This window comes from Falco rusticolus, chromosome 9 (assembly GCF_015220075.1).
Source record: "Falco rusticolus isolate bFalRus1 chromosome 9, bFalRus1.pri, whole genome shotgun sequence".
Taxonomy (NCBI): Eukaryota; Metazoa; Chordata; class Aves; order Falconiformes; family Falconidae; genus Falco; species Falco rusticolus.
The window spans coordinates 34698437-34712228 of NC_051195.1; the positions used below are offsets into that span (position 1 = coordinate 34698437).

Below are 13792 nucleotides of genomic sequence, written 5' to 3' on the forward strand. Positions count from 1 at the left end.
AATTAATTCCATCTAATTTTCCAGGGGCTGCTAGTTTTATTTACAAACTGGTTGGCAGCACTATGTTTAAGTAATCACTAATTGCTCCTAATGATAGTTTTATTTTCTGTTCATCTGATTTTCAGTCTGGTTAATTATATCGGTGGAAGTTTAGACTTTCCTGATGGGCTGAAACAGCAAATCCATTTTGATGATGGCACATAATTAAATTAACATGCATTACATAGCAAGGTTCCACGTCTCTTCCCTGCTCTGTCCCTTCCTCTCCATCTCTGCAGTTACATATGTGAAGGTTGGTGTATAGAGGCTTTAAGGAGAAAAAGATTGGGGGAGGGTTGGGGGGAAACACACCTCACTGAGAAATGGAAACCTGTAACTGGAGCTCATGAGTGAATGGGTAGGGAAACAGTGCATTGCATGCTTCAGATAAGTAGAGTAAAAGCGAAAACCTAAAATTTGCCTGTGTTGCTCCAGCAAATAGAGACGCAACTGGAAAATAACTTAAAAAAATAAATTAATAGACTCAGCATGGGGGAGAAAAAATCCTGGGTTGGGGAGAGACCTGCAAATTTAAACAATGGTTCCATCCCTCCATTTAATCTTTTTTAATACCTATAGAAGACTTGCAGGCATGGTGTGAGGCAAAGTAGAGCTTGATTTAGTTTAATTATTATTAGAGAGGCTAGTCATTTGAGGGAGGGGGGAGATGTGGGAGGGGGGAGGCTATATTCCCAAGATAGGCTTTATGAAAGGTATCTAGTTAAAAAGAGTACACAGCAAATTAAATACATTATTGTGGTAATGGGACGACAGAAGTAGAGGTCTATTATACTTATGGCAGTTATAGGAAATGTAGGCTCCTTGCCCTGTTCTAGCACATCCTTTGATATTCATTCCATTCAGCAGCAGGGCCAGGACTTCTCAGAATTAAGTGATGGGTCATTATACTTTAAACACCATGGAGAAGCCTAGATTGGCAATTAAACAGCACTTGCTGACACTCGCTTGTGCCACCCTGTGACCCCCTTTAGATTGAGTTGTTGGAGCTCGGGGCCCTCAGCCTGCTAAATTGGTAGCAGGCACTTCTCCTGACGAGGGCTGGCTCTGAAATCTGCCGGCTTCAAAGGGAGCAAGATCATGTATAAACCATAATGTGGGTGCACCGTGGCTCAAAAAATAAGGCAGGAATAGATGAAATGTTACAAGTGCAAGGGGAAAATGAGAGAATAATGACAAATCTAATGCAACTCAAAGCAGAATTGTTGCACAGAAAAATGCATCCTACTGCTTGTGCATAAAATCAAGGCAGGCAGATGACATCCAGTTAACAGAAACATGTCAACAGTGAAGTAAAGTGAGAGTGAGTAAGAGAGAAGCCCCTGAGACAGCCAGGAACAAAAAATTAGTTGTCCTTAACAAGTTAAGACTCATCATTATATTCTGGCTTGGAGCCATAAAAGGAGACAGTGGTGTATAATGAGCTGCTTAGAATTTTTAGGGTGTTTATTGCAATTCATGGAATACTTGTCTAGAGAAAAAAATACGGGGGAATATCTTAGGCGAAGGTGAGGGGTGTGCACAGCTTTTGTTTTTGTCTCTGACATAAGCCCGTATGTGCACACATGCTCAGGCGCACACGCAGAGTGATGAATAGGTTTAAGATGTTTATCCTTTGTTTCAGCCCAGAAACTTCTCTCCTGGTTTCCCATACATGGGAACACCCTCTGGGCAGACCATGCTCTGATATGTGGTCTGATGCATGTTTTCTCATGCCCGTCGTATCAGCTGGAGTGTCTGATCTCCGCCGTGGGACAGCCCTTGCCCTGAGTAGCCGGCATAGCTGGCAGATGGGGCTGGCGTGCCCAGGGATGCCCACGAACGCCCACGCTTGCCTGCAAACATGCTGCTCATGGCTGGCCTCCAGCCCACAGCCCCGCAGGGCCCTGGTACAAGCCTTGGGGTCGCTGTGTTGGCTCTGCCCAAATGATGAAGCCACGACAGGCCTCAGCCTCATCCCTCCATCCACCTTTTTCCAGAGCCTTCCTTTAAAAATAGTTCCCATCTTTGCCTGCATGATGATACAGACCTTTGGAGCATATAACGCTTCCCAACCCTGAATGTTCCTTAAGCTTAGTAATTACGGTTCATTAGTCGGAGTGTGCTTATGAATAGTTTATAAAAGGTTAGTGGGTGACTAATAGTGATTTTCATAAATGGTTTAGACTATTAAGGTAGTGTCTTCAGGTTGTTTTAACCATTTGCAACTCTTCTCTGCTCGTAGCATCACCCCACTCACTTTGTATGCGTGCAGCGTGCTTACAACATCTCTTGATCCTTCATTACCCCTCTATAATATGCCCTTAATGTACATTGAGACAGGGTTAACTGACTGATGGGCAGACAGTGGACCCACTATGAAAAGACAACTGCTGTGAGAGGAAATCAGGAAATAATTTAGCAGAATTACACCAGACAAACATTGCAGAGCACTTAAGCGGTGGCAGTGGAAAATACCTTCTGTAATTGAAATTTCAGGGGAAATTCACTTTTGCTGGATGTAATTACTAAAGTTGGAGTGTAGCCAGGAACTTAAAAATTAACACTCTTCCCCCACTCGTATTGCCGTGTAAGTGGACGTCTGCATGGAAATAAGTAGTTTCTCAGACTTTGGGCTGAACCCTCACCCAGCCCATTGAAGTCCATGGGGTTGTGAGAGCAACTTTGGGTTCTGGAGCATGTTTTTATAGCCTCAAACACAGGAAGGGGTGTGTAAGTCCAACAGGCAGCCTTGTGTTTTGGAGGGAGACAGAGTCAGTGTGAAATAATGAATGGTCATTGGTAATAAACACACAACTGCCTTGGGGAAACTGCCATCCCGAAAATAACTACTGAGCTGAAGCTACCTGTTGATGAAGGCTGCCGTATCTCTGAAGTTTAGAGCTCAGTGAGTAAAATCTTAGCCCAGCTGAAGTCAGTGGAGGCTTCCTCATCCTCCAGGCTTTCACACAATTTGCATACGTAGGCTTCTCCTCCTCCTCTGCCCTTCCTCCCCATCTGGCCACTCTCCGATGTGCAGGTACTTACTCTCTTTCTCCTGAACGGTAACTGGGAAAAAAAAATTCCCATAACTGGGGAGGGGGGAGTTACATCTTTTGCAGATTTTCTCCATCTTCCTCAATTTTTTATTAGCTGGACATACTTAAATCTTCATCAAAAGCAAACAAATAAAATAACCCCCTATCTTTTGCTGAATTTGTTTCCTTTGAGCACTCTGACCATACAACAATCCACCATGCAGGCAGAGTTTGCTTTGCAGTGTGCTTTTCATTTTTGACCAGATCCTCATTTGAGAAACAAGTCTACGACCTAGTTGTGCGGCCACATCACGGGATTCTCTTCAGAAGCTTAACAAGCACCATCTTTTGTCCCCATTAACTCTAGCTGTAATCAGTCTTTTTTGATATTTGGGAGCCCTTTTCCAGTGATGTGTCTAATCTTCCTCAGGTCTGCTCTCATAGCCTTCTGTCCTTGTGCTACCACTGCACTCAGCTCTTCTTCCTTGCTGGTGGTATGGCCACTGCCCTTCCCACTGTGTCCTCGTGTCAGACAAGCTCGGCTCTCCCCGCCTGCTCTCTGAAGGCAGGCTGTTCGTCTCCATCCTCACCCTCCATTGTCACTGGCTCTCGTTCCAGTTTGAACCTTAGCTAGCCCAAGCAGCACAGTCCTCTCTTGAATGCTGTATTCAGTAGGAGTGTGTCAACTTTTTAACACTATGCTTATACCACTTTCAGCAAGGTCAGGATTTTGCCATGGGTTTTATTTTTGCCCGTGTTTGTAAGTTTGTTTTTTTTAAAAAAAAGCTCTTACTGTCAGTTTTTGTTTGCAAAACTGGCTGAAGGCCCCAGGCACTGTGTGAACAAACTTTTAAGTATGTCCAATCAAAATACATACACATGAAAATAAAGGGAGGGGGAATAGAAAAAAAATGATACAGAGGGCCTGTTTATGTCTTGGCTGATGGTGAGGCAATTCTGTGGCAGAAGTGGGACCAGGACATCAGTGTCCTTGCAGCCTCACCTCTTCTATTCTGACCTACCATGCACCAAAGCATTTCCCCAAAACGTGCACTTCTCTCCCAGCTACTTTTGTCAGAGAGTGGGGAAGGCATTTTGACAATCCACTTGAAGATTTGTGTCCGTGAGTCTTTAGCAGAAGTAGGAATGGCCATTTTGCTGCCCATTCTCCTCTTCCCTTGCCATCACACCCTCCTCCTTTTCTTCTCTCCATGCCTTTGTTTGTGAGGAGCTGCAATTCTCTACAGTTCGAACAATTTCACATTCTCCCTGTCGGTCCCTGCTCTTCCCACCACTGCCTTCAAAGACAAAATACTTCTGTCTAATGATCCTGAGTACTACCAGCTGATAGACAAAGATCCTCAGAGCTTGTAGTGGACAGTACCTCTTGTTCATGAAAGTACTACTGTGTCATCTTGTGAATGCAGGGAATGTCTAAGCACTTGCAAGGCAGGGGGGTGGGGGGTGGGTGTTTAAGCTCAGTAATGGAATCTATAAAAGGGGGAAGAAAAAAAAAAGAAATCCCATTATATTTCTGATACTTGTACAGAGTCTAGTTATCCATGGTATATCACCCCATTTAAAATCCTGTTTGATAGAAAAAAATCATTGTATATTGATGATACAAGAAATAATTCTTTATACCTTTGTGTGATCTGTATTCTTGGGGTATTTTATTTGGACCAAGATGGTTCAAAATATAGGATGGGAGTAGGGATTTGCAATGACAAAAAAACCCTTGTTGTTTGCCAGATCACTTTAGCTTTGGAATTTTTGGGGAAGTTATTTCTAAGCTAAAATTTTAGGGTAGATCCCATTCCCTGGAAACCTGTTGACTTCAGTGGAGGTTTCAGTCATAGTATGCTTTACTTATTCACTGCAAAACCTTTGTGAGACTGTTGAGAAATAATGATATGAAGTCAGTCCTGCTTTTGAGAAGTTTGTTCATTTTGGTTAAAAAGTAGAAAGTCTGAATGATTGTGCCCTGTTCATGCTGTGGCCCCAACCGAACAATTAGATTCGTGCAGAAGGATCGCACATCCCTCTGAACCCAGTTGCAGGACTGGGGCCTGTCCATGTATATGACCATACACCATAAAGCTGACATTTTTTCTCTTTAGGAAGACTAGACTGTTATTTTGCATGAATTTAAGATTTCCTAGGTTATCTTAATGGGTCAAAATTTACTTAATTCTGCTATCTCCCACTTCTGTTAAAGCAGAGTGGCTCAGGGATTTATTAGACACAAATATTTTCTTTTGCTCTATCAACAAAATGTAGCTAATGAGGCACCTATAAGAATTATAAAAAATGCATCTAGATTGTGTGGGCATTAATATTTTATTTTGCTGTCAATATGCAATAAAAAATGTCATCTCAAATTCACATGAATCAGAAACTATAAAAATTGATTCCTTGGTTGCCACAGGGAATTTCTTAGCAAAGAAGTGGACTGGTGGATTGTGTTCAAGGTTGCTGAAATTCTACTTTCATCCAAGTTCATCCAGTTGAATTTGCCTTTTGTTAAAGATGTTAAAAATCATGATGTCTCATGTCAGTAATGATAATGAAGGGGAAGATTGGCTTTAATGACATTAGAAGAGTCATTATGTTTAATTTATTGCTAATTAATGCTGCCAGCTTTCATATGCTTTGTCTAGCTGTCATGTGCTTGTTATATGCCTTTTTTTTTTTTTTTTTTTTTAATGTGTGTACACATCCCTCCCCATTCATTCATTTTTATTCTGACGATTTACACAGCTTTCTCTCCTCTAGGTTTCCTCCACACATGGTCCCGCCACACCATAGTTTACATACAACTGGAATCCCTCATCCGGCCATAGTCACACCAACAGTCAAACAGGAATCTTCCCAGAGCGATGTCGGCTCACTCCACAGCTCGTAAGTTGTTGCTTCCCATGTCTTCTTTCAAGAACACCCAAAGCATCACCTTTGTATGTGGGGCTTTTAAAAAGGCTTGGATTTGTGGGAATGTTTTTGCTGTAAAATATTTTTTAGATTGCTTTTTCTTTTCTGTTCTAATTGATCTGAACATGCTTTAACTACCAAAGTGAGTCAAAATAATGGTAACAATCTTTCAGATTCATTCTGTGGCATAGACAAGTAGTTGTAGTTACTAATTTCACCCGTTTTTGCAAGGATGTAGAATTTTGTTGATCAGGATTCAAGCTATCTTGACCAGTCTCCCTGTTAGTGCCTGGTTTGAAGCTGTGAGATACCAGACGCACAACAGGAGACAATAAATTAGAACGTAAATGGCTTGTTCAAAGCTGCAGGGAGAGCTAATATCAAGTTTAGGTTTGAACTGAGGAGGGCCCTGGTCTGCCTCTGCCTCTAGAGCTTCTGGTACTTCTTGCCTTTCATTTCATGGGTGAAGCAGAAGGACAGCATTTGCGTTCTCATTGACAGTGGGGTGTCGTTATTTACCATCATGTTCACAAGCCCTCCTCATGAACCCATCTTCCTGCGTGCCCATGTCCTTCCAAGGTTCTTGTAGGGGCTGAGAGGGTAGTCGGTGATATTGCGTAAACATGAGATGGATTTCCTTATAATGCTCTTAAACTGTTCTTATACAGCAGCCAGGGTAAAGGCTGTAGAGAACCTTCTGGTCCTCTTCCTAAGAGATTTCTGAGGATTAATGCTAGAGAGATTGAGGGGATTAATTTAATAAATTCACAAGGGTTCTCACTGTGAGGTTTCTGTCTGTTGTATCTTTACCCTTCAGAAAACATCAGGACTCCAAAAAAGAAGAAGAGAAAAAGAAGCCACACATAAAGAAACCTCTTAATGCATTTATGTTGTATATGAAGGAAATGAGAGCAAAAGTTGTAGCAGAATGCACATTGAAAGAGAGTGCAGCCATCAACCAAATCCTCGGTCGAAGGGTAGGTAACATGGGAGAAGCACAAGCAGGGACTGATACTCGGTAGGATTCACACCCTCTGAATCACTATGTTTTTCTGATATTTCGATAATGGATAGGGAAGTTACTAAACCAAAGGCCTTGGTTTGGTTTTTGGTTTTCACAGACAGTTTTTGCCAGTGGGGTCATTCATGGGGGAGAGGTGCAGTTAATTAATAGCAGTGTTATTTCAATGTTCTTTCCATGACCTATAGATGGAAAAAATTTCAGGTTTTTCCTTTGTTCTAAAACAAAGGGCAAAAGTAGATGGGGAAGGAAGAAGCCTTTGGGAACAGTACCAGTATCAGCACCTGTGAGAGCTGGAAGAGGAGAAGGGGTGCCATTGGGGAAGGGAGAGGGAGAACCTGAGATCTGACTCAGGACAGGTGGTTCAGCTTCTGGACCCTTTCCCCCGCTCCTTGTTTTTGTTTAGTTTTCTTAATTCTCCTCTCTCATCACGAGACAAAGGGGCTGAGAGAACGTAAATAATTAGTTGTGACTCAGTTGAGTTGGCTGGACTTATAATCTGGAGTTATAAATAAAATATGAATGTCTGCCTGCCAGATCATCTTGTTTAATCTCTTTTTTAATGAAAAAAAACTCTAGCTGTATATATATATATATAAAAATATATGTATATAAAAAATATACTCTTCTGTTAATGTGCTTTAAAAAAAGAAAAAAAACCACAACTTGTGCTTTTTATTTTGTCTTTTTCTCTTTTCTTCACCTCAGTGGCACGCGTTATCCAGAGAAGAACAAGCGAAATACTATGAACTAGCAAGAAAGGAGCGACAGCTTCATATGCAGCTGTACCCGGGCTGGTCCGCACGGGATAACTATGTAGGTTCCTATGTAGGTGGAAATTTTTTTAGTAGTAGAGCTTGTAGAAATGTGTATATGACCTGCTGAACTACGACCACACATTGCACACAAGCACTACTTGGAAAGCGTGCCTCAGGATCCCAATCTGGTAACAACGGACGCTTCCCTCCGCGATACTAAATCTATTGGGGATAATTCCCAGCCCTCCACTTGGAAGGGGCTTCCTGGCCGGGACTAACAAAAGGGTAGAATTGGGGCATGACAGTAGAGCTCTGTGAAGAACCTCTTGCCTTCACTTTTACCAGCATCTGGAAATGCTGTTTGGCTTGCTGGTTATCTGAAATTTCATTTTTTTAAAACAACATTAAAAATTCCCCTAGTATGGCTCCTCTCCTTTCCACCAAAAAGATTAATAATCAGTGTCTTGTGCTTATCTGTGTGAGAGTATAGTGGAAAGTGGAAGAATGACTTATCCTAGCTTCAGAGAAGGACTGGCAAAACCAAAAGTGTGACTTGTTTGAAAGTCTTACTCTCAAGTGGGGTTAAATTAATTATTCCACGCTCTACTTTTGTATATTTTGATTATGTTTTGCTTTTTCATGGCCATGTTATCTTCTCCCCTTCCCCTCATTTTTTAAGAAGTGTTTTGGAGTTTGTGATCAATTCACGGAGTGTTTTTAGGATTGATTCCCTCTCTGACTTTCAGAAAGCCTGTTTTGTAGCTAAAAGTGGTAGAATTTTCTGTCTGTTAAAAACATGAGGCCAGCATTGTAACCACTTACTAGTAGTATGTAACTCCTTCTTCTCTGAAGGGTAAGTGGTGCAGCTGGGTAGTAAGTGTTGGCAACCCTAAACCCATAATATCTTGACAGTTTTGTGGATTGGTGGGAGCTCTAAACCCTCTTTAACAGGATTATCACAGCATCTCAATTATTGTTTCCAAAATGTAAATAAAAATCACCTAAAGCTTTCAAGGTCCCTAACTCTGCAATAAACCCTGCTCCCTGCCTTCCAGGCACATTCCCCTGCAGTTTGGGGACCAGCAGCTGTAAGATTGATGTCAGTTACGTATAGTGTTACACATTTTGTTTTTGTTGAAGTCTGTCTCTTCCATAATCATCATCATCACTGCCTACTCTACCATAAATATCCTATTTTGCCGTAAATCACGTAAATGGTGTCTTTAGTATATGGCAACATTTACCTCTATGAGAATCTGCACTTTTACGTGTATGGGTGGGAAGAAGCCAGTTAGGAGTCTGCAGCAAAGCCTGGGGCAGCAGCAGCTCTCTCTACACCCTTCCATCCTTCTGGTGCTGGAGAATATACATACTCACTTACTTAGCAATGTGTACTTAAGGACATTTTTTTCAAATCTTTCTGTTTTTTCTTGATCATTTTGTCTTTCGATTGGCCTCTGCCTCGCTCCCCCCTTTGTTCGCTGTTGCAGGTGTAGCTGTGTGTGCTCCTCAGAGGAGACCTCGTTAAGCCTGATGAGGCACTGCTCCGGCTTAATCACATTTTCCTTTCCTTTTCAGCAGAGTCTGGCCTGAGGCTGTCAGACCATAGGCTTGAGGTAGTTCCTCGGCACTGTGCAGTATTTTCGTCTTGGGTGTTCAAAAGGGAGTACAGGCTCGACTGAGGTTTCAGGAATGCTCTTTCTGCACAGTGACTGTGCCACCGACAGATGGGCATGTACAAAGCCGTCAGTGTTTAGGACCTTTTACTTTTGTCCTCACCATGTGAGCACTGAGAAACCCTTTCTTCTCAAGCTAAAAAGGACAGGATGAGAAAGCCAGCGCTTTCCCAGCGGCTTGATGCTGTACCCCCAAGTGACCTTCAGGGGGAACCTTCCTGCCTGAGGAGAGTGCGGTACCTTTGCATCACACGATTGCATCATCCACAGATTTTATTTATTTCTCTTCTCCTGGTCCATTCAAAGTGCTCTGAGTTCGCCTCCTCCCTGCGTGTTTTGTAGGGTCTTGAGCCCTTCATGCATCTCGCAGGGGAGCACCTTCGGGCTGCTTTCAGCCTGCTCTTATTTAAGAGAAGAGGATTCAGGGAATCCCATGTGGAGTGGTTGGTGTCACAAGGCATGTTTGCGTTTTCTGAGATGTAATAGAAGATGTTAAGCAGCACTGAGTGCTGGATTCATAAGTGTGTAAGGGTCTAGTCACCTTGCCTGCCACTTGCCTAGAAAATTAGCACCAAAGAACTCTGCAGTCCTGTCAAAACCCATGTTGGTTTGGCTTTATAGGGGGAGCTGCCAAAATGGTTAACAAGTATTTACATCCACTTTTTCTTGCACCTTAAGGATTTGTATAGTACAATGCTAGAAAAGGTTACAGACCATCTGCTCAAGTCTTGGGAGAACAATCTGAGGCAATGGCGAAATGGTGTCTTCTGCAGAACGCTTGAAAAACTTCTGCCATAATTCTTTACTTAAGTCCATGTATTAATTTAGCTATGTAATCATATATCTTCTTATAGCACAGAAACTGAGCAAGCAAGACGTGTGATTCTCCTCCCTGTTTCCTTTGAAAAGAGTGTAGAAGTTAGTGGGACATCTGTCAGGTCTTAGTTAGAAACAGTTTTCAAAGCTTGTGTTGGAAAGCGACTAGAAATTCCAGGTCCCTGGCTGATGGTCCTGTATATCGGCCATTTTTAACAGATTGCTCCCTAAAGAGGTTGTACTTTAATACCTGGCTTGAAGAGTTTGTAAAGGACAGGCGACTCCTGATCTCTGTTCTGGCTGGCCCTTGTGTGAAGAAGTTATGAGGTCTCAAACTGAAATAGCCCTCAAATTCCCAAACGTACTGCAAAAATTAAGCAAATGTGCCGCAGATGCAGTCTATTAATTATGCAAGTGGCTTCCTTGAGATTAAATAAGTAACAGGCTTATGGTCTGGAGGCAACTGTCTGGTTTTGGTTATGTTGTTGTAAAGTGAAAAAAAATTGTTGTCAGTGAAAAAAAAAATCACTGACTTTTACAGAATTACTGTCAATGTAGATCAATATAGATGGGGCAGTCTGAGCATCTTGTGTCTATGTGATATGATACATGGACTTGAAGATACCATGCTTTTCCGTATTTTATTCTCATGGAGCTTTAGGAGCAATACTTGTCTATCTTGTCTGCCTGTCATGTTAGACTGATGGCTGCTGTAGCAATTGACTCAGAGTGACAACTTTCAATATCCCCAAAAATTACCTCAGAGGTGTCAGAGATCATTTCTCAGGAGCATCCAGGCTACAGGATTACATGCATGTTGTTTAAAAATCCTTTCAAATGGACAGTCCATCACCAGAAGGCTCTCGTGAACAAGACTGCTTGTTGCAGCCTGGACAGCAGGGTGGCAGTTTACAACCCTGAGCAAGCCAGGGGGAACGAGTGCAGAAGCTCCGTGCCAGAAAGCCAGCTTTTGGGGAGGAAGAGTGTGACAACAACAAATCAAAATCCAGCATTCACATTGGGGGAATTTCTTACTGGTACGTTCCCTGGAATGTATATACTGAGCATCCCAGATGTTACAGTGGATGTGCCAAGCTGAAGCCCATCTTAACCATTTAGCTGGGAGCCAGACCAACCTGCTGAGAAAGATGTCTAACCCTGTGGGAGAACCTCTTGGCTTCCCCACAGATATGTCCAACCCTTCAAAAGTGCTGTGAGATTCCTTTTCCAAAACATGTTTGTTCCCTCCTGACCACAAGGGACTGCTGGTCTGGTGTCTTTTCACCGACTTCTCATACCACCGCATCTTCAAAAGCCGGGATCTCACTGGCCTTTTTGTCCTGCTCTGCAAACCCTGTAGCTCAGTGCTAGAAGAGTTTTCTTAGGAAATAGCTTTTCTCTTTTGAGCTATGTTTGTTACTTTATAACTCTTCTCTTGGAAAAGGATGGTTGGGTGTCCGCAGGAGTCAGGCTCCCGGGTGTCCTCTCCCCCACTGCTGGAGGGAGGCGGAGGAAAGGCCTTTCTCCCTCCAGTCAGAAACCGTAACAAACTCTGTCACCTTGTGGGACAGTATTTGGGAAAAGGATGCGGTTTAGCAGAATGTAACTGTTCATTTTCCTTGTGATGGAGCAAAATGTGGGAAGGGTCTTAGTTCTACGTGGGTTTTTTTCCTTGTCCTGGCTTTGCTTCCTAGGTTGTCAGTGCACTTGCAAACCGGTAGGTTAGGATTTACTCATTACTACGGCTTCCTTGTCTGCTTCAACAGTTGGGTTTGGGTGCTGAGGAACTCCAGGGGCTTGATCTGACCTCACTCACGCACTCTTTCCCCTTCAGTCTCCCTCTTCTTCCCCTCCCTGCCCTGCCACATGACCACAAATGGTTTATGAAACTTCCAGGTGCCGAAGCGTACAGGTGTCAAATGTTGTTGTCTTCATGATGATCTTATCTCAAAAGAAACATCTTGCAAGTTGTTCTGCCCCCTCCTCCCCAGCTGCTTAAGGCTTTGGTGGGTGTTAGTTTTGGGGGGGGTGCAGCGAGGCTGTTTGAGAAGTCACAGAGCAGGCAGGCAGAGCCATCCCCACAGTGCAGCATCCCCTCGGGGTCCCCCAAACCTCCCTGCACTGAGGGTGAGCCGGCGCCACGCTTCGGTGTCCTCCCCAGGGAGCTTCCCACCCTGTCCACAGCCCCATCGCTTGGTGCCATCTTGCAAGGACACATGTTTGGGGTTTTTTTATCCTTCTCATTTGTGTATGTTTCCTGCAGGGAAAGAAGAAGAAGAGGAAAAGGGATAAGCAGCCAGGAGAGACCAATGGTAAGTAAAAATAAATCTAAATCTCTTGCTTAGTGGAAGTGTGGCAATCCTGGTGTGACACTCCTAGGTACGGGGGAGGTGGGTATGAGTCTCCTGGCCTCATGGGGAGCCGGTCCCTATACTAGACAGCCTTTTTTTTTTTAATGCACTCTAATTATGCGTTACTGCCCTTCTAAAACTAGTAACTAAGCCATTGCATGTAAGAGCCTCTTGTGACGTTAGCTGAATTTGCACATAGTGATTGCAAAGCCTTTAACTGCAGAGCCATAGTTATAATGCCTATGCCATCGTTCATAAAGTTGTCCGCTTATTTTGCGCATATGTGTGTGCGTGTATGTATGTATGTGTTTGGTATTAATTTGGGCTGTACCTGTATGTTCTGATGCATGCCTTACAGTGGTAAATCGCACCCATTTTAAATTAAGGAGGTTTGCCATTCTATATAGGAAATTAGAAATACTGCATAGGCAATCTCATAGTCAATTTTGAAGAAGCCCTGACTTAGTCTTTTTGAAGCCTTTGTATAATTTGTTCTTTTTTTTCAGAACACAGCGAATGTTTCCTAAATCCTTGCCTTTCACTTCCTCCGATTACAGGTGCTAACGTCATTTTGAGTCATTTAAAATAGTTTATAAACTGCTTTTTAATTTTTTTTCCTGCCATTATAGATTTTAACATTAAACACTTATGACATTAAGAAAAAAATACCATCCACACGTTTTGATACTATTGATTATCTATATATCTTTATATCTATTATATGTTTGATAGTATTTTTTAATTTTGTTTTTTGGTTTGTAACAATTGCTATTAAAACAGTAATACAGTAAAAATAACGCAAGAGTTGTACTAACTGTGCAAATTGAATATGCAGTATTTCTTTAAAGAGACTGATAAAGAATGGAAGCAAGTCAGTAATGAACCTCCTTAATCTAATGGCATTTTTCATGGCTCCCACTAAGTCTTCTCACATTAGCATGCATATGCATTTTTTTATTATTATTTTAGTTTTGATTTTTTTTTAATTTTTTTTATTTTTCCTTTCTGCTCAAGCCTATTCATTGCAATTCACTAGCTGTACTAACTCAGCACCTTGCCATGCCTTACGTTTTATTTTCTGGCTGATACTAACATACTCATTCTGCAATCTGCTTATTCTTATCCATTCTTTTAAATACAAATTAATAAAAACAAATAAATTGAATGT

At 42.3% G+C, this 13792-nt stretch overlaps 1 protein-coding gene across 29 annotated transcripts in view; it reads left to right on the forward strand.

Annotated features, from left to right (window-relative positions):
* TCF7L2 (transcription factor 7 like 2) overlaps positions 1–13792 on the forward strand; it is a 181651-nt gene that overhangs the window by 158742 nt on the left and 9117 nt on the right. For 10 of the 29 annotated variants that reach the window (XR_005106119.1, XM_037399723.1, XM_037399708.1 and 7 more), the window contains exons 8-12: positions 5835–5975; positions 6820–6979; positions 7732–7839; positions 12537–12585; positions 13131–13181. Coding sequence is in view for 28 of the 29 variants with exons in the window: in XM_037399723.1 (XP_037255620.1) it covers positions 5835–5975; positions 6820–6979; positions 7732–7839; positions 12537–12585; positions 13131–13181 (509 nt within the window). In the remaining variant the exon portion in view is untranslated. Of the gene's footprint in view, positions 1–5834; positions 5976–6819; positions 6980–7731; positions 7840–12536; positions 12590–13130; positions 13182–13792 lie in introns of all 29 variants that reach the window. The other 19 variants (XM_037399726.1, XM_037399711.1, XM_037399728.1 and 16 more) reach the window with 4 other exon arrangements.